Source organism: Squalius cephalus (assembly GCF_949319135.1).
Source record: "Squalius cephalus genome assembly, chromosome: 9".
Classification (NCBI taxonomy): domain Eukaryota; kingdom Metazoa; phylum Chordata; class Actinopteri; order Cypriniformes; family Leuciscidae; genus Squalius; species Squalius cephalus.
The window spans coordinates 19,547,742-19,575,651 of NC_137130.1; the positions used below are offsets into that span (position 1 = coordinate 19,547,742).

Sequence of the window (27,910 nt, forward strand, 5' to 3'; positions counted from 1 at the left end):
TCAATCATAATTTTATCTAGTTTTACTTCTTGGAGGACAATGGAGGTTGGTTTGCGGACATGTGATTCAGCATAGTCCATGACTAAGCAGAGGAAACTCTGATCAGTGAATTTCACTGAACTCCACAATATCCATCCAGTTACCCATGGAAAGTCTTGGTCAGCACATCACTTTTCCATGAAAAGGTAAATGGAGGTTTAAACCACCATTAAAATGTTTTAACTATACAAGTATTTAAGTCAAGCAATACTTACAACATTCAGATAGTCCAGTGCGTCAAAACTGTGATAAAACCCAAACCATTGTTTGCGTTTACTTTTAAGTTCCATATGCTGCTTTCAGTAATATATGAAACAAACCCTGATATCTGCTATTCCTATTGAATTGACATCTGCTATTTAAACTGAGCTGTACCAGCACAAAGAATGAAGCCTCTGTGACATACAGTATATTTACAATACAGGTCCTGAAGTACAGTGCCTTTAAATTGATTGCCTTACTCTCAACTGTTTCATAGGAAGAGTGTACAGTATATTTTAATTGTTTATTTTTTTCATTGCAGTTAGAACCTAATTGTCTGATTTGTTTATTTGATATACTATATATATATATATATATATATATATATATATATATATATATATATATATATATATATATATATATATATATATATATATATATATATATATATATATATATATATATATATATATATATATATATATATATATACGTGTTTGTGTGTGTGTGTGTGTGTGTGTGTGTGTGTGTGTGTGTGTGTGTGTGTGTGTGTGTGTGTGTGTGTGTGTAGGGATTTTTGTTTGTTTTTCAACTGTTTCTTCCAGCGTTATTTTTTCAGTATACAGTTGACTCTGACATTTAGTTGGACATTAGGTGACAGGCAGAGGTGGACAGTAACAAAGTACATTTACTTGAGTACTGTACTTAAGTACACTTTTTGAGTACTTTACTTGAGTATTATGTTTTCTGGAAACTTTTTACTGTAACTTCACTACATTTGAAAGACAAATATCATACTTTTTACTCCACTACATTTCTGTCAAGGTACTTGAGTAGAAAGTAGTAACGTCAGTCAGAGGATGATTTTGGTTGCAATGCGAATTTTGTCATTGTTTTGGAGTACACTAGCTTATAGATAACAGTAAGGCTAACATATTCATAGCCAAAAAACTTTTCACAGTTTTTTAATAGGGCACTATTTGAGGGAACAGCCATTGTGGATGTTATTGAGTGCACTTATTCAATCTCACATTCAATCCTACTGGAACTGTGTACTAGAAATAAATTTGATATTGATATGAGGGTAGGTAGGCATGCCAGGCATAGATTCAGAGGCATAAGGTACTGTAAGTATTACATACAACAATGCAACAATAATAAAACAATGCATTGACATTTACTTTTGATACTTTTGATACTTTTGATATATTTGATATATAAATATACTTTTAAAAACCAAGTGCATCTGTACTTTTACTCAAGTAAAAATCGGTCTTCACAACTTTTACTTGTAACGGAGTAATATTTGACCAGTATCTTTACTTTTACTCAAGTACGGAAGTTGTGTACTTTGTCCACCTCTGGTTACAGGTGTACAGAAGTAAGGTGAAAGCAGTAAAAGGCCCCACATGACAACAGAACTAGGCTGTATTTTTATTTTATTTTTATAAATAGACTGCTCTTTTAAATACAATGGGAACACATGATCCTGTGAAGAGGTTTTGGCTGTAACAACATGTTGATACAAATGGGAACTCTTGTCAAAATTGTTAGGTCTCATTTCTCCATAACTTGCCTTTTAATTTCTTGATTTTGACATTGATCTGTTATAATTGCACACAGTGGAGCTGCATTTGTCAACACATCTCTTATTGTAATCGCTGTATTTAATCACAGGCATCAGTTGTGCACGCCTCTTTCATGATTCTGACTTAATTCAGAGTTACAGTTAGGCTAGTTACAACACTGAGATATAGTTGGATTACCAGCAACAGAAACAGATGTTATCTGGGCTCAATTAGATGTGTATTCTAATATTACTTTTTAGATTAAACACAGCAGTAAGTGTCTGATCTCTCAGGACTTTGATCCACCCATCTTAGGTCAGCTCGTACTGACATCAACTAGAAAATAACTTCATTGTGTGGAATACGCTATTGTTATTGAACTTTTGTTACATCGTTTTGACACATCCCATATATCACATAACATGTAAAGATGTTATTCATTATCTGGATGTGTTTTTTTGGTCATGTTACTATTGAAGCTGATGTGACTGTAACTGATTTACATGTCTTTGTGTGTTATTTGTCCATATAATAAGTGCAAAAATATTATCTTTTTATGCTGGGTTAATTTCTTCAGAATCAGAAACAAATGCTCCCACCCAGAGCTCTGTTTGTCACAGTTACCCAAACAAGTCCAATACAGAAAGGGATTTTTTCTTCTTCTTCTACGTCTATGCTCCACACCTTTTTTATTTAGAGACTTGCTAGAAAGTTCATATATTGTGTTTGTGATAAGCCATGGATACAAGTTGAGATGGAGCAATGTAAGGAGAAAGAAAAACTTGCTTTGGTTTGTTACATCACCTTCCCAATAAGGAACAGCCATACCAAATATGGCCTGGATCTGTTTTTCATTTATGACTCTCTCACTCTCTTTTTTCTCCTCTTTGTGCTTTTTCCTTCTTCTCTCTGCAGAGGAAAGTAGGAGGCGTGGAAACATTGCGTGGCTTTTCTCCAGGATTCTCTGAGTTGTGTGTTCTGTCCCAGGCTGGAGTGATTGGCACTGCTCCTCTGGAGAGCACACAGTCAGCTCAACGGACGAGAGTCTCACAGCAAAGCTCAAGCCCACAAGCTGATCAGCATCATCTGTGTCTGACCCATCCAGAACAGTTCACAGAAGGAAGATACCAGATAGAAGATAATGACCTAAGAGTTGTCTTTTTGCAGATATTTGAAATTCCATAGAAAGACTGTGGAATACAGCGCTCTGAATTCTGTATTCCAGGGGTAAGTGGCTTAATTGTGCAAATACATCTTTGTAAAAGGAGCGTTTAAGTGCATGAGTGAGACTGTGCAAGATGATGTGGGTTTTAGTGTGTTTTGAGGCATGCATTCTAAAAAAAGTGCTAAAATCCATTTTTGCTCAAATCTGCCGTTGCATATGCCTTTTTTACACTATAAAGCTTGGTTTGTTTGTATGACTGTTCCAATGAACACATTGTGTAGGCAGTTTTACTTCTTAATTATAGTTTTAATGTTAAGAATTTACTGGGTACAGTAAATTCCAAAGCATTGGGAGAAACAGGGAATTTTTCTTGCACCACAGGAAAAGGCATTGCAGAAGAGGCAGAGCAAAGTGCTCAGATAATACATGAGGAGGGGTTCTGTGCTAAGGGTGTGTTCAGAGTGAGAACTTCAGCAGGAAAGTTTTTGAGACAACTGTTACAGTATGTAATCAAGTGTTTGTGATATGGTTGCACATAACCTAATTGATTCTGGTGTGTAAAATCCACATTTTACTAGAAGGATGTTTTGTAGAATTATCACCATAACTGTTTGGTTGAGTTGTTATGCTGCTTTTGTTCTGTTTATAAAGATGATATCTAACACACCCGGATGAGGATAATACTTGTTTAAACAGAAGCAAGAAGCAGAACAAGTCAGGAAGCTTTGTTGCACTTTTCTACCACTGCAGACACTATTCAGATTTTTTAAATTTGTTTTATTGCAGCTTCTGCCCAGCACTGTAAAGACAGGGTGATGTGAAACACTTTTTCCACTGTCCCTGCCAGATTGACAAAGAATGCTGGGAGAGTTAGAGCTCAGACATTAAACTTAAGTGAAGCAGAACCAGATGTGGACCCTTGAAAACACCAGAAAAATTAGATTCATTACAGTTCTTTCCCATTGACATACATACATACATGCAGGAATACAGACATAATTGTCACACATGCAACACCGTATGGTACTAATAATCACCGTTTAGGGGTAGATGAGGTATAAAGGTTTACTTCTTATAGTACTGTCCCAGTGACAAGCTAAAGGTAAAGAAAAAAAACCCCGAAGTGTTGCCTCTCCAATGTTGGGCCAGCTTTAAGAAAGATTGACATGGAGAGGTTGTTATCCCCACTTAAACCACTAGAGGCCAATGTTGAGACACCTTGTAATACTCATTTGGTGCTTTGGTTTTCAGACTGAGTTTAAGGGGGCAGGGATTGAATTTGGTTCAAACGCATGTTTTTGATCTCATTACTGTTCCTTGGGCATTGAAAGCTTTAATAACCTTTAATGAATTAGGCAGCAAAATCATGCTGGAAAATCCTGTGAGAGATTTCCATGATTTGAAAGTGTAATATTTTTGCAGTGTGCAGTTGCTTTTATTGTTGTTTTTGCCTCTGATTCATAGAATTTGTGCTTAATTAAATTTATTTGTTATTTCTTTCTTTGTACAGTGACAACAATTTACATGGAAATGCCAAGTTTTTCATATGGCTGTACTTGTAGTTATTGCTTCTCTGACACACTGCTATTTAGCACATGCAGTTCACATAATGTTAGTGTACGTTTCCATGTAAGACCATTGTGTGCTGAAGTCTGAAAATATTTTTAATTATTCTGCATCCAAATGAACTAAATGCCAACCGAAAGAACTCACAAAGTAATCTTGTTTATGGACCTCTTATTTTAGGTTTTAGCTGTGATACATGTGATCAATAAGTTTTGTTCTGTTAGCATAAAAATTTATGTTGCAGTTTATGCTATTTATTTATGTTCCTGGTCTTTTGTGCACAATGCACGTAATTAATTTAAACTATATATATGGGTAAGGAGAGACCCTGATTGTAAAATGCTGTGGGTGTACAATAATAAAATGTGCTACACTGTTAAAAATCTATTGTAATTTTACAGGAAATTCCTGGCAACTAATTGCAGTAAATTTACAGCAAGTAATATACAGGATTATTACTGTTTACGATTACAATAAAGTAATGTATTTATACAGCAGTGCTACTGTGATTATAGTAGCATTATTACAGTAAAATGCTGTAATTTATTTCAATTTACTGTATATTTACTGCAACTCAGTTGCCAGGAATTTCCTGTATTTTCACAGGACAGAATTAAAATTTTATATTGTAATTCAATGTACTGTATATATCCTGTTATTTGTAAATATTACAATACAATGCTGTAATTATCCGTATTAGGCAATTAAAAACACAACAATGATATCTTTTTAATCTTTTATTAAAAACTGTTTTCTTAGGAGGGTGTAAACAGGTGCGTTGAGCCCGTATCTCTTCTCTGTTTTGCAGCCCGTCTGGGAGTTTATTCCACAAAAAGTTCTGAAAACAGAGAGAGGGAAAAAAGTTTTAAGTTTTCATATCTGTTAAATAATGAGAAATACTGTGTAAAAAAAACCCAAAAGAAACCTATTCCTACTTTCTCATAAATGAAAATGATTTTGATGTATTTATTTAATATTAACAACTTAACTTAACATTTAGAATTGCATTGGCTTTTACATTGTTTTTTTGTAAATATATAATGTCATTATATGCAAGTATGAACTGTATATCGAATGACGCTTTGGACAAAAGCATCTGCTAAATACCTTAACCACACTTCAAAATGTTTTATTTAATTAATTAATGAAAGTCGTATTGTTAAACTGCTGTCCGTCAGACTCTTCTATTTACACATCAATGTCCTGCATGGGAATACCAACTCTAGGTAGAACAGACACTTAACAGTAATAGCTCAGCTGGGTCTCCATCCAACTTTTTAATGCACATTTAACCATTTTGAAAAAGAAAGCCTGACCTGAAACGGATAAAATTCACAGTATATTTACAATCGGAGTTATATTAATAAACACCCTGATGCTTATTCCGAGCTTTATAATGGCAGTGGATTGCAACATCAAGTTTGATCTCAATCCCGCCTCTCAGGGAACCGAGGTTACGAAAGTAACCGGAGACGTTAGCTACAACAGCCTGTCCGGTAGCACGTGTAATCAATGCAATAATAACCTGAGCTAAGGAAGCTTACCGGGCTAACGTTAATGCTTATTTTTACAGTCTGGGCTAACGTTATTTGAGCGATCGTCATTGTGATGGTTTTCCATTAACGTTACGTTACACGCTCAGCTCGCCTCGACTCGAGTCTACTCGATCACCATGTTTGTTTTTCCATCGTGAATATCTAGTGTCTTGTACCTGAGTACTTTTCAGTGTGATTCTGAGCTCAACAAGGAGGGGACATTCTGTGTCCTGGCATCTGTCTATCCACATGCTATTGCATTTTTGTTTGTGTCCAGTACTCTGATGCTTTTTTTTCTTAATGTGTGGACCTCTTATTGCTTTGTGGTATTTACTGGCAAGTGAGGACAGTTGATGTGGGAAGAAATCCTTTTCCTCCTGAAATCCTGAAATCTGACAGCTGTGTGGATTTGGCTCATGGGGTGGAAACAGGTCACATAAATCTCACTGTGCTGCCAAAACTTGTCCTCTCCTCCTAAAAATAAGCGTAAACAGTCCTGAGGTATTTCAGAGAATGTTTATGTCATATTTTATGAGTAAAGATGAGAACACAAACAACCCAATAAGTGACTATTTTTAGAATATTGATCTTTTGAGACCTATAATTTGATAGCAAAACATTATCAAACTGTCCAAAGTGGATGAACAACAGTCATATGTGTTTGTGCCATTGCAAGTGAGTACAAGTTCTGGCATAAAGTGATGATGTGTGAGAGTAACAAAGCTTCAGAGGTGTATAATGTATATAGTATGGTGTAAATTCTTCCCAAAAACTTAAAAGCAGTTTTGTTTTGTTTTTTTCAGCTGTCTATTCCGATGCTTTTGTGGACAATGGGGAAGAACCGGTTGTTACTGTATGCCCTTTTGGGTATAATGGCTTTTGGTCTATTCCCAAAACTTGAAGCTCAGGATGGTAAGTTAAGTTCAGCATTTTTTTTTTCTTTTTTTTTTCTTTGAGATGTAAACTTCCAGTTATGAGTGAAGACATGTTAATTTTACTGTGCTGCAGACAATACACAAGTAAACATCATAAATGTTTCCTTTGATTGCAAAGAGAGCTTAAAATTAGGTGTTTTTCTTTGCAAAGCTTTTGTTAAATATTCAGTTTTTATTAGACCCCCCATTAATGCTGGTCACTTGAGTTAAAAATTTGAAATCTAAAGACAGTGAAGAGAAACATCGACAGTTTCAGTAAAGGGAGTTGAGCACCTATTTAAATAACTGATTTAAATACTGTAAAGATATTCAGTGTGGTGTGCTGTAGTTTGTTTAGAGCTCCCAATGATCAAGAAGAATTCAACAGAACACTGAATTTCAAGTTTACACTAATCCTGAAGGGTCTCAAGAGCTACTGTCAGCATTGGGATTGGCCACAGCCAGTTAATATTGACAACGGGTAATTCATGCAAAACGTTCCCAGAAATAACCCAATTACCATTCTCCCACACTTATAACATGACTAGTTTGGTCACATTCACATTTTCTGCATGCTGTGACTCCTCTGTTTGTAGTGCCTTCGCACAAAGAGGTGTGAGATAATGGATTTTAGGTGTAACAGATTTTCAAAACCACCAACATCCATCCAACTGTCTTTCTGTCTCTCATCATCCGTTCACTAATTTATCCATCATTTCTGTACTAAATTCTTGAAAAAAAAAAAAAAAAAGTAGATTCACTTCAAATCGGATGCCTAAATTCTTTAAAATATGGCAAGGTGTCACTGATTTATGTCTTTGAGACTTTAGAGATCATCAGCAGCTGATGATGGCTAACCACCCAGCACAGCTTATGTCTTGAGAGCTTAATGTCTGATACGTTATGTGTGTGTGCTGACTGTCTTCACTGTGCATATAAAACAAGAACAAATGTTTCTCCACAATTGATACAGTGATGAACCCATATGTTTTCATCTTTGAAATGATTGCTATGCATTTTTCACTAAATTCAAACATTAAAGACCCCGTAAATCAAAATTTAGTTTTAGAAGTAGAATTAAGTTTTGTCCCTTTTACTCAATATGCACTTTCCTTTTAGCCATCAATATTTTTCTTGAAAATCAGCCCTAATGTATTGATGACTTGTCTTACTGATGTCCCTCAAATTAATATCTGCTGCAACCGATCATCAAGCAGTAGTCTAAATTATGGCTCATGTCTGTGACATAACTAAAGATTATTGGCTATTTAAAAATCCTGGAAAACCTTTTGTTTCAACAGGAATTATGTTATCACAAGAAATAAAACTGTGCTCATTGAGTGATTTCATTGAGTCTTTAATCAAATGTGTGAAAAAAGCCAGTACAGTTGAAACAAGTAACAGTAAAAGTGATTTTAAAGAAGTCCAAAGATGAGACAGAAGGGTCATGACTGGTGCTGTTATCACTGAATACTGTAACATGAGTCTGCATGGTCTGACTGAACACAAGAAGATGGAAAGATTCAATTGCTCAGGCAGCCTTTAGAGGTGCCCGAATACATATACAGAAAGTTCGTAATGTACACACAATTATTCTAAATACACTGTAAATTAAATCCCCACAACATAATTCTACACAATTTCAGAGTATGAAAATTAGAAAGTTGCAGAGCATCTTCCTTGGTTCAGCAGACATGCAGTATAATGTGTTTGTGTTGTGTTTTTATGATGGATTGTAATTATCCATGATTATGTTTTATGCTTGCACCCTTCCCCTGTCTCCCTCTTTCCGTTTTTTTTTTTTTTTTTAACCCACACATTTTGCATTATATTTTGTTTGTTTCTCTGTCCTCTCTCCACTTCTCCTTCAAAGCCCCCGGGTCAGCCGACCTTATACTCTTAATTGACGGATCAGAGAGCGTTGGAGCTGCCAACTTCCCCCTCGTCATTGATTTGGCTGTCCAAGTGATTGAGGGGCTTGCCGTGGGCAGGGACACAATCCGTGTAGCCCTCGTGCTTTATGGTGCAGATCCCGAAATTCAATTCTATCTCAGTAACTATGACAACAAAGAGAGTGTCCTCGGTGCTATCCGGGGGGTTGAGTACCCTGGCGGGATTGAGTCAAATCTGGGGGCCGCCTTGGAGGAGGTGGTAGACAGTCTGTTGGGCCAAGATGCAGGAGGCAGGGCAGCGGAAGGGGTGCCCCAGGCACTGGTGGTAATCAGTGCTGGGAAGTCCACTGATGATGTCAGTCAGGGCGAGAGGGCCCTAAAGCAGGCCAGTGTGTACACCTTTGGTATTGCTGCGGGTGATTCTGCTACTGCCCAACTGGAAGCTATTGCTACAGACAAAAGCTTTGTTCTGTCCGCTCCTGATGTCAGAACAGTGGCAAGCATGGGTGACCAGATACTGCCATACATTAATGGGGTCGCCGAGCGCACCATTGTGATTCAAACAGATTTCACAGAAGGTATGTAATTACCGTATGAGAGGGATTCCATAGAGAAACTGAAGAAAAAGGAAATAATAACAGTACATTGTCACGGGCGTGGACATCTAAACAAATAATAATAAAAAAAAAAAACGTAATATTTTTAGGTGAAAGGTTTTAGTGTCCCAAAATATCTTTCTTTCTTTTTTTTTTAAACAACATACACATGCTGTGTTTACAAATGAGCCATACAAACCATTTTTTTTAGTTCACTGTTCTTTTCAGAGTTTGTGTTTTCTATAAGATACAATATTTAGACTAAACCAAGAGTAGCACATCATGCAACCCATTAACATCATTAACCTTGTATGTTTATATTCAGGATATTGATACATTTAGGTCATAGCATTTGTATCTATTTCTATTTGAAATAAATGATCACTTTATGCTAATTGATTTCCATTATTTTTACTACTTGTAATATATGTTAGCTTTATGGCAAGTAAAAAAATGGGGATAGTTAATACATTGTTTCTGTAAAACACCATACATTTAAATAATTGATTGCTAACTTCTTCATAGGTTACCTGCTTTTGGTTTGAATTTGCAGAAGGACTAAGTAGATTTTTTTTTCTTTTTCTTTTAGCTTTGGCTGTTGGGAAAAGAGATATAATTTTCCTCATTGACAGTAGCATGGGTGCCACCTTAATCAATGCAATGCGAGAATTCATCAAAAAGTTTATTGACACCATGCCAATTGGACCTGATCAGGTGCAGGTCGGAGTGGCCATGTTTTCCACCACCCCAAAGTCGGAGATCAACCTCAACTCATTTAGTTCAAAAGAATCCCTAAGCTCTGCTCTCGCAAGAATAAAACCCAAACCTTCGGCTGAAGTCAACATCGGGGCTGCCCTGGATTTTGTGAGAACCAACATGCTCAGACCTGAGAGTGGGAGCCGCATTCAAGATCAAGTGACACAGCTTGTGTTTCTCCTGACCAGTAAAAAATCTAAAGACAGTGTTCAACAGCCAGCTGAAGCTCTTCGTCAAATGGGTGTTCTAACTTTGGCTGCAGGCTCCAGAGCTGCTGATGAGGCTGAGCTCAAGCAAATAGCTTTTGGTGAAACTGTGGTTTTCATGCTGAAGGACTTCAGGATGTTGCTGCGCAACCCCAGAGAAATTATATCCCAACTCTCTACATTGACTGGTGTTGTTGTGACAGAAGGCCCAACTGAAACGGGTAATATTCTACAAACATACTTTTTTTGTTTAAATAAAAAGTGCAAATTGTGTTATTAATTTAAATTAATAAGATAAATATAGATAAACAAAATACTGTACAAAACTATATATATATATATTTTTATGCACTTTTGCCCATTGATACTGTCTTATACAAATTGAGATTATTGAACTTCATTTTAAAGGTACTTAGACATCTAAAATTGTGATCATATAAAATCTTCTAGGCGAAGATGTGGATGTTACTACAGTCCGCACCCAAAAAGTTGTTCGAGACATTGTCTTCTTGGTGGATGGATCTTCCTACGTTGGAAATAACTTTCAATATGTGCTGGACTTCATCACTGGCGTGGTAAATAGACTAGACGTTCGACCTGAGCGAGTGCGCATTGGACTAATGCAGTTTGCTGAGGGGCAGAAAACTGAATTTTATCTGAACACTCACAACACCAAACAGGATGTTCTCTCTGCCATTGCTCAGCTGAGTTTGATGGGAGGACGTGCATTGAACACTGGCGCAGCCCTACAGTATGCCCTAGGCACCCACTTCCAGCAGTCAGTTGGGTCTCGTAGGAGAGAGAGGATCCAGCAGGTACTTGTGCTAATAACAGGAGGACCATCTCAAGATGAAGTCAAGAGGATTGCTGACCGTGTAGCTATAGAGGGTGTTTTGACTTTTACTGTTGGAGCTGGCCAAGTGGAAGAGAGTTTCCTTAAAACTGTTGCTTTTGTTGAAGATTTGGCATACTACAGAAGAAATTTTGCTGATTTGCCAAATATTGTTGACAGTATCATGACACCACTGATCACTGTTGTTGGGGAGACCGATACAACAATAACAGGTAAGCTGAATCATGCTGACATAACTTCATAAAAAAATATTTCAGTTTTGTTGAATAATGTTTTAGTTAATACATTAAGACTTATATAATGAATAATACAAAACAATTACTTTATTATAATATAATATAAAGAACACCTCTGGTCAAAATATACAAATTACTTTTTGCTCCTCTCTATTTTTTAACACTCACAGTGTTTCACTTTTGTATTCAGAAATGTACAATGTAACTTCTTGTAGATATTTAAGCACTTTATTGTATTTCATTGATATTTATTTTTTTAATCTTTCACAGAGATTGCAACACCAGGTCCTTCAGGTGGAGAAAGGGATGTTGCATTCTTGATCGATGGCTCTGATGATGTCCGAGGTGACTTTCCCTATATCCGTGACTTCATTTCCAAAGTAATTGAGCCTTTGGATATAAGCTTTAATAAAGTGCGAGTTTCTGTGGTCCAGCATAGCGAGAGGCCAAGTCCTAGCTTCTACCTGAACACTTACCAAACCAAAGATGAGGTGCTGAGAGCTGTAAGTGGACTCACTCTGACAGGTGGCAGAAGTTTGAATACTGGTGCTGCCTTGACTTACATGAAAAACACCATCTTGTCACCAGCATATGGTAGTCGATCTGGCGAAAATGTTCCCCAATTTTTGATCGTTTTGACGGGGGGAAGATCAAGAGATAGTGTCAGAGAACCTGCGGTAGCCCTAAAGACTGATGGAGTTGTACCTTTTGGTGTTGGAGTGAAAAATGCAGATCCTAAACAGATTGAGGCCATCTCTCACAATCCATCATTTGCTTTCAATGTGAAGGAATTCAGTCAGCTCAACACAGTTCAGGAAAGGCTCAAGAACTATGTGAACCTTCCAGATCAAGAACTGAAGGACTTTCTAGAGAAAGGTAAGAACATTTTAGCTTTTCATTTTGCTGTGGGCTTCTATATGTTTTTTTTTTTGTTTTTTTGTTTTTTTTGGTGCTGTGCTATTCTTTGTTTCTAAATATTTCTCATTGGTTTACTGTATCTTCATGTATGCCAAAGATATTGCAAAAAAATATTCTGTTCCTTTTGGATGGTTCTGATGGTACTAAAAGTGGATTTGGTGCAGTGTGTGATTTTGTTCAAAGAGTTGTTGAGAAACTTAATGTGGAGAAGATAAAATACAGAGTATCTGTGGTACAGGACAGTGACAGTCCAGTGGTTGACTTCTTTCTCAAAACCTACTCAACAAAGACGGAGGTTCTAAATGCCATTAAGGTCCTGAAACACAAAGGTGGACAAATAGCTAACACTGGTGCAGCCCTCCAATTTGTGAGGCAACAGGTTTTCACTTCTTCATCAGGGAGTAGACAACTTCATGGAATTCCTCAAATACTAATATTGCTGAGTAGCAGACAATCTAGTGATGAAATAATAGGACCTGCCATGGCCATGCCATGAAAAAACTTAAAATAGGGATAGTAAGCATTGGTGTGAAAAACGCAGATCTAAATGAGCTGAAAACTGTATCAATCCAGTCTAAATTCACACATTATATTGATCGATTTGATGATCTTCCTTTAGTAGAGCCACACATTGTTTCAACTCTTAAGAATATCCCAAAAGAATCTGGACAAATTCCTAAAACAGAAGTTTTATAGACTCAGCTGGCAAGAGCTTTCACTATAAGCAATCCATAAACAATTAGTTGTGTTTAAGTTAGGCACTGAGTCTGCTACAAACCTTAAATGTAAATATCATATAAATTGCTATATATATATGATGTTTTAGAATGCGTGGAACTAAAAATTCTTTCTTACTTAAATCTTTCTTCTTAAGTATGTTCTCATGTCTTCCATGTCCTGTTGACATCTTTTGCACATAAAGATGTTCATTCCATGGAAGTATTTTTGAACTGTACTTGCAAGAGCTTTTTCTTATTCAACGCTGTTCACATCCTGACCCACAAAATATTTTTTGAGGGGTCGATGTCAAGATGTCGATGTCAAGTAAATCTTTGATTTACTTGCTTATTTTTTGCTCTTGTACACTTTTAAAGCTTTTGCTATTCAATTTAAACATTGAATGATTGAGATGTATTCCAATATCCTTTTCTTTTTCTTTTCTTGGTAACTTACCTGATACAGGAATTTACAAACGGGATATAGTTTTTCTCCTTGATGGCTCAGATGACTCCAGAAATGGATTTCTTGCCATCCGTGAGTTTATTAGGAGAATGGCAGAGGATCTTGCCATTGACCAGGACATTGTTCGAGTTGCTGTAATACAATACAGTGAAGATACTTCGACTCATTTTCTACTTAATACATACAATAGTAAGAAAGCTGTAATTTACGCTATTAATGGTCTCACAGCAAAAGGTGGAAGGAACCTAAATACTGGGGCAGCGTTACAGTATGTCAGGGACCATGTTTTCATTACTGCTTCTGGAAGTAGACATCAGCTAGGAGTCCCTCAGCTGTTGATTTTTATGACTGGTGGAGGGTCCAGTGATGATGTGGCAGGTCCCGCTGAAGATCTCAAAATTTTTGGAGTTCTGTCCATTGCCATTGGAATAAAGAATTTTGTAGAGGCAGAGCTTCAAAGCATAGCATTTTCGCCTAGATTTCTTTTTAAACTTCCAGTTTTTGGTGAACTTTTACATATACAGCCTGATATCCTCTCCTTTATCAAATCCAAAATGGAAATAGAACCCCCTACTATCATTGGTAAGAATAACTACACTTGTCATTTTCTTAAAATTCAAGCTTTTTCTTATGACTTTAGACATTTGATAGTTTGGACATGAAAATCTACTTTCTTCACTAAACTACTCCCTTTAAATATTGAGGCCATTTATTGATTGATTCAGCTTAACATATGTTAAAGACTGGCAATTAATGGCCTTTGCCACTAAATATTTACTATTTTCCTGTTCTGTTCATCTTTTGCTTTGTCCATCAGAGAACTTTCATGATTTTCCACTGGTTCTCTCAACCATGGAAGAGTCTTATTTCTTGCGGAGATTCCTCTTCAGTTTAAGCTCTTGTTTGAGCCAATGATTTCTTAATCATTGTTGGTGCTTGATCAATAGCAACTCCTTGTTCTTCCCTTTTTCTGTTCTAGTTGCTTGATTGATCTTATTCATGCGAGTTTGAAAATACACTAGTAATATTCTCTCATAATGGATTTTTTTGTTTCAGATATTGTCAGCATATTCTTAAAGACAGAACATAAATATAGTGTATAATAAAGTGTATTTGGAATGTAAATTTGATTCAAATCATTGTTCACGTTTGAATTTTATTGATAATACCATGGCAAATATGTGACCCTGGACCACAAAACCAGTCACATGGGTCTTTTATTATTATTATTATTATGATTAAGCTTTATTAAGCTTTCCATTGATGTATGGTTTGTTAGGATAGGACAATATTTGGCCGAGATACAACTATTTGAAAATCTGGAATCTGAGGGTGCAAAAAAATCTAAACATTGAGAAAATCGCCTTTAAAGTTGTCAATTTATGTTCGAGATTGTGCTGCATTCACTCACAAAAATAATTGTTTTATATATTTACAGTAGGACATTTACAAAATATCTTCATGGAGCATGATCTTTACTTAATATCCTCATGATTTTTGGCATAAAAGAAAAAGCGATAATTTTGACCCATACAATGTATTGTTGGCTATTGCCACAAATATACCCGTGCTACTTTTGTGACTGGTTTTGTGATCCAGGGTCACATATTACTGTGTGATGATTTTTGTCTTACACTTTTTATAAGAGTTAAGGCCATTTTACTAAAGCCATTTAATTTTCATCCCAGTTGAATTGGATGTAGCTCAAAGAGACATTGTCTTTGTCCTGGATGGGTCTGATGACACCAGGGATGCGTTTAAACAGATGTGTCAGTTCGTTCAAAGAGTCGTGGACAAACTCAATATCGGGCTCAGTGGAGACAGAGTGTCTTTAGTCCAATACAGCAGAGAGCCACGTGTCCATTTTTACCTGAACACACATGCCACAAAGCAAGAAGTTCTCAATTCAATTGAGACACTGCAACACCAGGGAGGAAATCCCCTCAACACAGGAAGAGCCCTTGATTATACAAAAAAGAACATGTTCATTGCCTCTTCTGGGAGCAGACTCCTGGATGGGGTTCCTCAGATTCTTGTGCTTGTGACTGGAGGAAGGTCTCAGGATGATGTTAGAGCTCCAGCTGCTGCTCTGAAACAGGACCAAATTGTACCATTTAGTATTGGCAATCAAAATGCAGATGTTATTCAACTCCAGGCAATCTCGTATACTCCTGGTCATACCCTTACTGTTCCTCAGTTTGATGACCTTCAAACCATTGAGCAGAAACTTTTATCATATGTAAAATTAGTTCCTCGTCAGCCCAGGAGGATTCCATCAACTGCAACAGGTAAGGATAAAATGACTGTTTTTTTATGTGGTTGATTTAAAGGTGTTATGGACTAGTTACATAACTATATGTATATATATATATATGCTCCATTGCAGCAGATGCTGGAAAAAGAGATGTTGTTTTTTTAATCGATGCCTCTGATGGCACAAAGGAAAGTTTCTTGCAAATGCAAAACTTTGTTCAGACCCTGGTTCAGAAACTGAATGTGGAACCAAATAAAGATCGTGTTGCAGTGGTCCAGTACAGTGATGATGCAGCTTTTGATTTTCTTTTGAATACACATTCATCATCAGACGATGTTATAAATCATGTGAAACGTCTAATTCATAAAGGAGGAAGGCTGCGTCTCACTGGGGCAGCCTTACAGTATGTAAAGGACAACATGTTTACTGCTGCTGCAGGAAGTAGATATTTGGAGGGTGTGACACAGTTTCTAATTCTGCTGAGTTCTGGAAGGTCTAATGATGACATACGTGGTCCAGTCAAAGCTCTGAAAGATATCGGTGTCATTTCATTAAGTATTGGCACCACAAATGCTGATACACTTGAGTTACAAACAATATCCCATCAACCAAACTACTTTTTCATTTCTGAATTTGAGAACATTCTTGATGTTCAAGATAATATCTTTGCATTAATAAAAGAGGTATCTTACCAACGGTTACCAAAAATGACTTCTCAGGTTTCTGGTAAGAGATTAATTTAATTTCTTAATGTATGTGTGTATATGTGTGTACACCAGCCAGCAGTGTTTTATGTATTATAGCACATGATAGCATAAAGAATCCCATCACACATTCTTACATAATCTTTAGATCAGTAAACACATGATCTAGTGTTGTAGAGTGTGCTATTAAAGTCCTCTATGATAGTAAATATTTTTGTCTCATTTCTTTATTACAGAATCTGCTAAAAGGGATGTTGCATTTCTTATTGATGGCTCTGATGATTCTAAAATTGGTTTTGAGGCAATTCGCAATTTTATCCAGAGGGTAGTTGAGAGTCTAAATGTGGAGGAAGATCTCGATAGGGTGGCGGTTGTTCAGTACAGTCGGGATCCCACAGCTAATTTTTATCTCAGCTCATACTCAACCAAAAAAGAGGTACTAAATTCCATACGTTCTATGAGGCACAAAAGTGGAAGGCCACTGAACACTGGAGCTGCTCTACTGTTTATTAAAGAAAATATATTTACACAATCCTCTGGAAGCAGACGTCATGAGGGTGTACCTCAGATTCTGTACTTATTTAGCGGTGGTAGATCTGGTGATGATGTCAGAATCATTTCACAGAATTTAAGAGAAAACAACATAAAAGTACTTACAATTGGCACAAGAAATGCTGATACACTTGAGTTACAGACAATGTCTTCAACTCCAGCCTATGCTTTTTCTGTTCCTGACTTCACCTCCATCAACAACATTGTCCAAAGAGTTGCCTCTGTTTTGACAAGTGGTGATGAAATTCCTGAGCAATTTCCAACTCCTGAGGGTAAGAATTCTAATAACTGATATCTTTTCTTGAACATGCTGTTATATTAAATGAAGAAGACACTTACAGATGCAGACAGATGTACTGTATGTACTGTAATTCTGGCTTCTATAGAATTGTTGTTAAAAGACTGTTGTCTTTCCTTCATGGAAATATTCTTCCCTTTATTTATTTTAGGCCAGGCTTTGGATGCAGGAAGAAATATTGTGTTTCTTATTGATGGATCTGATAATGCTAGTGATAGATTCCCAACTATACGAGAATTTGTGGCCAGTTTGGCAGAAACATTTGATGTTGGTCAAGAAAAAGATCGAGTTGCTGTTGTGCAGTTCAGTAATACTGCAGCAACAAGCTTTAATCTCAGTACGTACTCATCCTCTTCTGAGGTGGCAGATGCTGTACGCAACCTCAAACCAATAGGGGGAAGGCCACAATATATTGGCCAAGCTCTACAGTTTGTTAGAGACAATATTTTTACCCCTAGAGTTGGAAGTCAGCAAATAGACAGTGTTAGCCAAAATCTTGTGCTAGTGGCTGGTGGCAGATCAAGAGATTCTCCTCGTGGACAAGCTAATGCACTAAAGAGTATGGGAGTAGCCATTTTTGCCATTGGGTCAAGGCTGACAGATCCCATTGAAATGGAAGCAATTTCTTCTCGGACAGATTATGCCATGGCGGTTTATGATTTTCATGAATTAAAAAATGTCCGTCAAAGCCTCCTGACAAAACTTATGGGTGTAATACAAAAAGGAGACACTGAAGTTGATGGTAAGAATTAAAAATAATCCACTGTTATAGGCTGATCATTTAAAGTTTATGCTATTCTGTTTTTTTTTTTGGTTGTTAAATCTGAATTAGATAGAAAGCTACAGAATATTTTATTGAAAATCTTTACATTTTATGCATGTATAACATTTTATGTATTGTCTCCTACCATTGTATATAATTATTAATTAAACTAAGCAAGCAAATTCTAATAAGATGAATACTTTAAAGCTGAATAATTTAAATCTTTCTAATCCTATAATTATTGCAATTCTAGGCACAGGATTAAAAAGGGATATAGCTTTTCTTGTGGATGGTTCGGACAGTACAAGAAGAGGATTTCCAGAGATACGTGATTTTCTGTATAACATTATCACAAATGTTAATGTGGGAATTGATAATGATAGAATCTCAATAATTCAATACAGCAATGTGGCTGTGGCAAACTTTTATTTAAATTCATTCTTAAGAAAGGAAGATGTATTGAATGCAGTAAAAGTGCTTAGCCATAAAGGTGGAAGGCCCTTAAACACAGGATTTGCCCTTCGATACGTAAAGGAAAATATCTTTATAAGCGCCTCAGGGAGCAGGCACAAAGAAGGTACCCCTCAAATATTAATTCTTTTGACTAGTGGAAAGTCCAAGGACAACATTTCTGAAGCAGCCTTTGCTCTTAAAAAAAATGGGGTAATAATATATGGAATAGGAGGAAAGTACTCAGACTCTGATGAATTACAGACAATTTCTTCTGAAAAGAATGTGCTCTCATTGGCTGACTTCAGTGAATTACCAAAAATCCAAGTACAGCTACTGGAAGCAATGAAATCCAATACAAGTTACAACAAAAAGGCATTGATAGGTAAGTGTAATATTCCTTCCTCAAAATAATGAGTGAAATTATTTGCTAACACTTTACAATACGGGTGCACTAACATGCTTAACGAATGCACAGATAATCCGGAGTAAATGTATGACTCATGAAGATAAACTGTTCTTCATCATGAAAGTTATCTGCAAGCGTTTTAAAGCCATATCAGTCTAAACTTCTGATATATGGTTTATAAAAACATTTATATTCAAACACCATGTAAGTACATTTTGCATAATAGGTATCTATATTACTAGATGATGATGAGGAGGAATTAATCCATGATAACACATTTGATTAATAGCAGTTAATAATGACTTTGCGTTTCCCGATAACGTTGTCTCTTAGCACGCTCCGAAGACAAGGTATAACTTAACTAAAGATATACCATTGCTTGGTATATGTTCCCCGAACCATACCTTAGGAAGCTGCTTAAGATATACCTTCTTACATATGACGTTACCCGGTGCTGTTACCCGGTGCTGGTGCTGAATTGGTTGATATCGATGGCTCGAGAATCAATTATTCTCTCATGCAGGAGCTGCTTCACTGCGTTATGTGAGAAAGCGGTGTTCTTTATAAAAGAAGCACTTCAGAAATAGTTGAAATTGCATTTATTAGGACTCATGGGATATTATAAAAAATAATCCAAACTATAGCCTATAATAGCCTAGCCTACATACAATTAAAATTGTATCATATATTGCTGCCATGATAACCATTTAAAATTTTTACGTGCTTTCTTCTTTTTTCCCCATTTTTGTTCGCAGTGGTGGAGCTGCGATGAAATAGTGTTCTTGTAAATACTTTCCAGCATTTCAGTAATAAAATTGTACATCTTACGTACGGTGCTCGGCAGTGATCAAAAAGGATTTAAACAGTGAATTTTGAACCTCTTCTTGTAAACTCAGAGATGTGGATTCAGACGGCAATTAAATTACCACACAACCTGTTTGTCAAAAAACAGTAGGTACTAATTTGGCCAGGGATTTTTACACAGTTTGGGTGAGAAAAAACCCTGATATTATGGATTCGGACAGCACTAAAATCACTGACTTACCCCTGTAAATGTTTAAAATAGAAACAATTAGCGTCCGAATAGGACTTAACTGACAGTAGCCTATGCTTTCACTGGCCTTTAAAAGCGCTCTTTAATTAAATGAATAATATAATGTAATGTATATAATAATTAATAACAATAATCTGTGTAATGACAATTTAATTCTTTGCATGAAAACACTTGAATTAGCCTAATTGAACACTGTCTGGGTGTATTAAAACTTCAGAATGATATTCGTATAGACCTGCAACAGTGATAAGGTAAAGCTAAGAGTGGTCCAGACCAACCTTCCGAACGTATGACTTACAGAAGGTACACTTAACTAAGAACGTTTCGGGAAACACGTATTATCGATAAGGTACAGCTTAAGGTGTAACTTAAGAACAATGTAGCGTTAAGAAGGTTTCGGGAAACGCAGCCCAGATCTATTAATCAAATTCTTGTTTATTAGTTGCTGATGCAGTAATCATTAGTACATAGCCTGGTTTGTCATGAGCCATACATGAACTCAAGATTATCTGTGAATAAGTTAAGAATAAATAAAATGCATATTAGTGTACCTGTATTGTAAAGTGTTACCAATGCTTCTTTAATATACAGAAATGTATTATTATTATTATTATTATTCAATTACAAAATCTGGCTATTATTATATGACATATTTCAATAATTGAAATTAAACATTTGTATTTCTACTCAGGAACAATAATTTAATTAAAATAATAATTTTCAACTACAACATTCTTTTTAATAATGTGTATTGTAACATGCAATAAAAATTAAATCAAAGGTAATGTATTGTGCTCCCCTATTTCACTATTCAATGTTTGTTTCATAGCTGAGGGTGATAGAAAGAGGAGAGATGTTGTCTTCCTGCTGGATGGATCAGATGGCACTAGGAATGGGTTCCCAGCAATGAAAGAATTTGTGCAAAGAATGGTGGAGAAATTAGAAGTAGCTGAAAACAGAGATCGCGTTTCTGTGGTCCAGTACAGCAAAGACCCAGAGGCCCATTTCTATCTAAACACGTACATGACAAAGGAAGAGGTTTTTGACCATGTCAGAGGTCTGAGACACAAAGGAGGTAGACCCCTCTACATGGGGGCAGCGCTCCAGTACGTTAGAGACAATGTCTTTCCTGCCTCCTCTGGCGGAAGACGGCTGGAGGGTGTCCCACAGATACTGATCCTGCTTAGCGGGGGAAGGTCATTTGACAGTGTTGATGCAGCAGCCTCCTCTCTGAAAGAGCTTGGCGTCTTGACCTTTGGAATTGGATCGAGGGGCTCTGATAGCAGAGAACTGCAGAGAATCTCATACGACCCCAATTATGCTCTGTCCGTGTCCGACTTCAGTGAGCTCCCAAATGTCCAAGAGCAGCTGCTGGCCTCTGTCCAGGCTATTGCAATGCCCATCACTCCAACTTCACCGACTCTCACTGGTATGTGCATGGCAGAACTTTATGACAGCTAGCTCACAGGCTGTGCTTTGTTGATCTCCCTAAGTAGTAATGAGCAGTGGGACCATTACCCACAGCTTAGGTAGTCGATGAGGTGGTTGAATTAATGTGACATTTTTAAGATGTTTTGAAATTACTTGGTGTTAATGATGCTGATTTCTTTTCCTAGCTGATGACGCCATACCCAGAAAGGACGTAGTGTTTTTGCTGGACGGTTCAGATGGCACTAGAAATACATTCCCAGCTATGCGTGATTTTGTGCAACGAGTAGTGGAGCGATTCAACATAGAGGCAAACAGAGACCGTGTTTCTGTGGTGCAGTACAGTAGAGACGCTGAGGTCAATTTCTATCTGAATACCTACGCAACAAAAGGGGAGATCCTGAACACTGTCAGAGGTCTGAGGCATAGAGGAGGGAGACCCCTCAACACGGGTGCAGCTCTCCAGTACGTGAGAGACAGTGTCTTCACCGCCTCTGCGGGTAGTAGAAAGCAAGAGGGTGTCCCTCAGATTCTTATCCTCCTCAGTGGAGGACGGTCAAGCGATAACGTAGATACACCTGCCTCCACCCTAAAAGAGAGCGGAATCTTGATTTTTGGCATTGGCACCAGAAATTCGAGCAGAGAGGTGCAGAGAATTGCCAACGACCCTACCTATGCACAGCCCATCAATGAATTCTCTGACCTTCCCAGTGTCCAGCAGCAGTTTATCAGCTCCCTCAACAATGTGCTTGTACAAGTCAAGCCGATGACACCTACTGTGGCCGGTAAGACAGATTATCACACGTCTCTAGAAAACAGCACACTGAGCTCTCCGTGCAAAGTGTGCCGTTGACACTAAACGGTTTATGTTAGCGATGCATGTTAGCAGAGGCGGGGGAAATTAGCCTAACAAGCGATGGGTTTGAACTCCCTGGGGTGTTAAGCAGTGTTGAGTTTTAATGTGTTTGTTTATTCGCTCGTTCGTCAGTTTTAGGCACAGTTTTTGTCTTTTGATGAAAATATCCTTTAAATTATAGACCTCATTTTGCCGCATTCAGTAAGTTTAGGCAGTTTTACTCTGACCAAAATTAGATGCTATTTTAGCAGACAGTAATAACATTTGACTGTTAGATTGGCTGTAAACTAGCTGAAAGGATAGGAGCGTTTTTTCCCTTTTGCAGTTGCCGACTAGAGCACACACACACCCACAGACAATATCAGATACCCAGGGCTCACGTGACTTTGTGTTCCATTCCATTATCCATAGCTGAGCGAAGGATGGCTAGGAGGGATGTAGTGTTCCTGCTGGATGGTTCAGATGGCACAAGGAGCTCTTTCCCTGCAATGCGTGACTTTGTTGAGAGGATGGTGGAGAGACTGAATGTGTCTGAGAAAGGAGACCATGTGTCTGTGGTCCAGTACAGCAGAGATCCAGAGGCCCATTTCTATCTTAACACATACTCAAGAAAGGAGGACGTGCTTGACACGCTCAGGGGTCTGATGCACAAAGGAGGGAGACCCCTAAACACAGGGGCAGCTCTGCAGTACGTGAGGGACAATGTCTTCACTGCCTCCTCTGGAAGCAGACTTGTAGAAGGTGTGCCCCAGTTACTGATTCTGCTGAGTGGTGGAAAGTCATTTGATAATGTTGACACACCAGCCTCATCCCTGAAAGAGCTGGGAGTGCTTATCTTTGCGATAGGGTCGAGGAGCTCAGACAGCAGGGAACTCCAGAAGATCTCCAATGAGCCTAGTTATGCACTCTCAGTGAGTGACTTTGCTGACCTTCCCAGTGTCCAACAGGAGCTTTTCACCAACATTAACACGGTCTTTGTAGAGGAAACGTCTATCACCACCACGACGATAGGTAAGAAAAAAGCCAAACCGGCTTCCTGTAATTCCTCTCCTTTTATTATGGTCGTAGAGAAATGTGCCATATTGTTCCTCTAGTTCTAATGAGTTGCGAAGGAGATGTATTTCTTCCTGAAGAGTAAAACTTTACGGGAGGTGACGCGATATCGAAAACACAAAAAGTATGACCAAGTGTGTAAAGCATTGTTTTTTTTTGTTTTGTTTTTTTTCTCTCCTTACAATGTCCCCCACCTGACCCACGAATATGTATGTTTTTAGCTGAGGGCCGTAGACAGAGGAGAGATGTTGTCTTCCTGCTGGATGGATCGGATGCCACTAGGAATGGGTTCCCAGCAATGAAAGAATTTGTGCAAAGAATGGTGGAGAAATTGGAAGTAGCTGAGAACAGAGATCAAGTTTCTGTGGTCCAGTACAGCAGAGACCCAGAGGCCCATTTCTATCTAAACACGTTCAAGACAAAGGAAAAAATTCTTGACAGTGTCAGAGGTCTGCGGCACAAAGGAGGCAGACCCCTTTACACGGGGGCAGCGCTCCAGTACGTCATAGACAATGTCTTTACTGCCTCCTCCGGCAGCAGACGGGTGGAAGGTGTGCCGCAGATACTGGTTTTGCTTAGCGGGGGAAGGTCATTTGACAGTGTTGAGGCAGCAGCCTCCTCTCTGAAAGAGCTTGGCATCTTGACTTTTGGAATAGGATCGAGGGGCTCTGATAGCAGAGAACTGCAGAGAATCTCATACGACCCCAATTATGCTCTGTCCGTGTCCGACTTCAGTGAGCTCCCAAATGTCCAAGAGCAGCTGCTGGCCTCTGTCCAGGCTGTTGCAATGCCCATCACTCCAACTTCACCGACTCTCACTGGTATGTGCATGGCAGAACTTTATGACAGCTAGCTCACAGGCTGTGCTTTGTTGATCTCCCTAAGTAGTAATGAGCAGTGGGACCATTACCCACAGCTTAGGTAGTCGATGAGGTGGTTGAATTAATGTGACATTTTTAAGATGTTTTGAAATTACTTGGTGTTAATGATGCTGATTTCTTTTCCTAGCTGATGACGCCATACCCAGAAAGGACGTAGTGTTTTTGCTGGACGGTTCAGATGGCACTAGAAATACATTCCCAGCTATGCGTGATTTTGTGCAACGAGTAGTGGAGCGATTCAACATAGAGGCAAACAGAGACCGTGTTTCTGTGGTGCAGTACAGTAGAGACGCTGAGGTCAATTTCTATCTGAATACCTACGCAACAAAAGGGGAGATCCTGAACACTGTCAGAGGTCTGAGGCATAGAGGAGGGAGACCCCTCAACACGGGGGCAGCTCTCCAGTACGTGAGGGACAGTGTCTTCACCGCCTCTGCGGGTAGTAGAAAGCAAGAGGGTGTCCCTCAGATTCTTATCCTCCTCAGTGGAGGACGGTCAAGCGATAACGTAGATACACCTGCCTCCACCCTAAAAGAGAGCGGAATCTTGATTTTTGGCATTGGCACCAGAAATTCGAGCAGAGAGGTGCAGAGAATTGCCAACGACCCTACCTATGCACAGCCCATCAATGAATTCTCTGACCTTCCCAGTGTCCAGCAGCAGTTTATCAGCTCCCTCAACAATGTGCTTGTACAAGTCAAGCCGATGACACCTACTGTGGCCGGTAAGACAGATTATCACACGTCTCTAGAAAACAGCACACTGAGCTCTCCGTGCAAAGCGTGCCGTAGACACTAAACGGTTTATGTTAGCGATGCATGTTAGCAGAGGCGGGGGAAATTAGCCTAACAAGCGATGGGTTTGAACTCCCTGGGGTGTTAAGCAGTGTTGAGTTTTAATGTGTTTGTTTATTCGCTCGTTCGTCAGTTTTAGGCACAGTTTTTGTCTTTTGATGAAAATATCCTTTAAATTATAGACCTCATTTTGCCGCATTCAGTAAGTTTAGGCAGTTTTACTCTGACCAAAATTAGATGCTATTTTAGCAGACAGTAATAACATTTGACTGTTAGATTGGCTGTAAACTAGCTGAAAGGATAGGAGCGTTTTTTTCCCTTTTGCAGTTGCCGTCTAGAGCACACACACACCCACAGACAATATCAGATACCCAGGGCTCACGTGACTTTGTGTTCCATTCTATTACCCATAGCTGAGCGAAGGATGGCTAGGAGGGATGTAGTGTTCCTGCTGGATGGTTCAGATGGCACAAGGAGCTCTTTCCCTGCAATGCGTGACTTTGTTGAGAGGATGGTGGAGCGACTGAATGTGTCTGAGAAAGGAGACCATGTGTCTGTGGTCCAGTACAGCAGAGATCCAGAGGCCCATTTCTATCTTAACACATACTCAAGAAAGGAGGACGTGCTTGACACGCTCAGGGGTCTGATGCTCAAAGGAGGGAGACCCCTCAACACAGGGGCAGCTCTGCAGTACGTGAGGGACAATGTCTTCACTGCCTCCTCTGGAAGCAGACTTGTAGAAGGTGTGCCCCAGTTACTGATTCTGCTGAGTGGTGGAAAGTCATTTGATAACGTTGACACACCAGCCTCATCCCTGAAAGAGCTGGGAGTGCTTATCTTTGCGATAGGGTCGAGGAGCTCAGACAGCAGGGAACTCCAGAAGATCTCCAATGAGCCTAGTTATGCACTCTCAGTGAGTGACTTTGCTGACCTTCCCAGTGTCCAACAGGAGCTTTTGACCAACATTAACACGGTCTTTGTAGAGGAAACGTCTATCACCACCACGACGATAGGTAAGAAAAAAGCCAAACCGGCTTCCTGTAATTCCTCTTCTTTTATTATGGTCGTAGAGAAATGTGCCATATTGTTCCTCTAGTTCTAATGAGTTGCGAAGGAGATAGTAAAACTTTACAGGAGGTGACGCGATATCGAAAACACAAAAAGTATGACCAAGTGTGTAAAGCATTGTGTTTTTTTTTTTGTTTTTTTTTTTTTTCTCCTTACAATGTCCCCCACCTGACCCACGAATATGTATGTTTTTAGCTGAGGGCCGTAGACAGAGGAGAGATGTTGTCTTCCTGCTGGATGGATCGGATGCCACTAGGAATGGGTTCCCAGCAATGAAAGAATTTGTGCAAAGAATGGTGGAGAAATTGGAAGTAGCTGAGAACAGAGATCAAGTTTCTGTGGTCCAGTACAGCAGAGACCCAGAGGCCCATTTCTATCTAAACACGTTCAAGACAAAGGAAAAAATTCTTGACAGTGTCAGAGGTCTGCGGCACAAAGGAGGCAGACCCCTTTACACGGGGGCAGCGCTCCAGTACGTCATAGACAATGTCTTTACTGCCTCCTCCGGCAGCAGACGGGTGGAGGGTGTGCCGCAGATACTGGTTTTGCTTAGCGGGGGAAGGTCATTTGACAGTGTTGAGGCAGCAGCCTCCTCTCTGAAAGAGCTTGGCATCTTGACTTTTGGAATAGGATCGAGGGGCTCTGATAGCAGAGAATTGCAGAGAATTTCATACGACCCCAATTATGCTCTGTCCGTGTCCGACTTCAGTGAGCTTCCAAATGTCCAAGAGCAGCTGCTGGCCTCTGTCAAGGCTGTTTCCATTCCCATCACTCCAACTTCACAGACTGTTACCGGTACGTGCGTTGCAGTACTTTACAATACGCTGTGTCTTGTTTTTCTTCATGATGTCCCTACTTTTTTTAACCGTAGCTCAGAGAGTTAATGAGGTGATGAACCGATGTGTCATTCTGAAGGTTTATGAACGTTATGCACATTACTTGGTGTTAATGATGCTGTTTTCCCTCCTCCTAGCTGATTACGTCACACCCAGAAAGGACATAGTGTTTCTGCTGGACGGTTCAGATGGCACTAGGAATTCTTTCCCAGCTATGCGTGATTTTGTGCAGAGAGTAGTGGAGCAATACACCATAGAGGCAAACAGGGACCGTGTTTCTGTGGTGCAGTACAGTAGAGAAGCCGAGGTCCATTTCTATCTAAATAGCTACACGACAAAGGAAGAGGTTCTTGACCGTGTCAGAGGTCTGAGACACAAAGGAGGAAGACCCCTCTACACGGGGGCAGCTCTCCAGTACGTCAGAGACAATGTATTTACTGCCTCCTCCGGCAGCAGGCGGTTGGAGGGTGTGCCGCAGATACTGATCTTGCTTAGCGGGGGAAGGTCATTCGACAGTGTTGATGCAGCAGCCTCCTCTCTGAAAGAGCTTGGCGTCTTGACCTTTGGAATTGGATCGAGGGGCTCTGATAGCAGAGAACTGCAGAGAATCTCATACGACCCCAATTATGCTCTGTCCGTGTCCGACTTCAGTGAGCTCCCAAATGTCCAAGAGCAGCTGCTGGCCTCTGTCCAGGCTGTTGCAATGCCCATCACTCCAACTTCACCGACTCTCACTGGTATGTGCATGGCAGAACTTTATGACAGCTAGCTCACAGGCTGTGCTTTGTTGATCTCCCTAAGTAGTAATGAGCAGTGGGACCATTACCCACAGCTTAGGTAGTCGATGAGGTGGTTGAATTAATGTGACATTTTTAAGATG

At 39.0% G+C, this 27,910-nt stretch overlaps 2 protein-coding genes across 2 annotated transcripts; both read left to right on the forward strand.

Annotated features, from left to right (window-relative positions):
* Positions 1 to 2,788: 2,788 nt before the first annotated feature.
* Positions 2,789 to 17,432, forward strand: LOC307165073 (collagen alpha-3(VI) chain-like; the record flags this gene model as incomplete). The annotated part of the gene is made up of 9 exons (XM_079882367.1): positions 2,789 to 3,038; positions 6,881 to 6,989; positions 8,865 to 9,461; positions 10,069 to 10,662; positions 10,892 to 11,506; positions 11,801 to 12,406; positions 15,319 to 15,918; positions 16,017 to 16,610; positions 16,825 to 17,432. Exons 2-9 carry the CDS (start codon positions 6,893 to 6,895, stop codon positions 17,430 to 17,432), a joined length of 4,311 nt encoding a protein of 1,436 aa, XP_079738493.1. The 5' UTR covers positions 2,789 to 3,038; positions 6,881 to 6,892.
* Positions 17,433 to 17,818: 386 nt separating this feature from the next.
* On the forward strand, positions 17,819 to 27,891 carry LOC307165074 (collagen alpha-3(VI) chain-like). Its single transcript, XM_079882368.1, has 9 exons — positions 17,819 to 19,036; positions 20,944 to 21,543; positions 21,731 to 22,327; positions 22,810 to 23,409; positions 23,673 to 24,272; positions 24,460 to 25,056; positions 25,540 to 26,139; positions 26,390 to 26,989; positions 27,168 to 27,891. The coding sequence occupies exons 1-9, from the start codon at positions 18,394 to 18,396 to the stop codon at positions 27,797 to 27,799; spliced, it is 5,469 nt and encodes a 1,822-aa protein (XP_079738494.1). The 5' UTR covers positions 17,819 to 18,393; the 3' UTR covers positions 27,800 to 27,891.
* Positions 27,892 to 27,910: the final 19 nt, after the last annotated feature.

Bases quoted from the DNA above. Each gene is read 5' to 3' on its own strand.
- LOC307165074 (XM_079882368.1), top strand. From the start codon at position 18,394: ATGAATACTTTAAAGCTGAATAATTTAAATCTTTCTAATCCTATAATT. The intron at 26,140-26,389 runs GTAAGAAAAAAG...GTATGTTTTTAG, and splicing joins TATCACCACCACGACGATAG to CTGAGGGCCGTAGACAGAGG. The intron at 26,990-27,167 runs GTACGTGCGTTG...CCCTCCTCCTAG, and splicing joins AACTTCACAGACTGTTACCG to CTGATTACGTCACACCCAGA.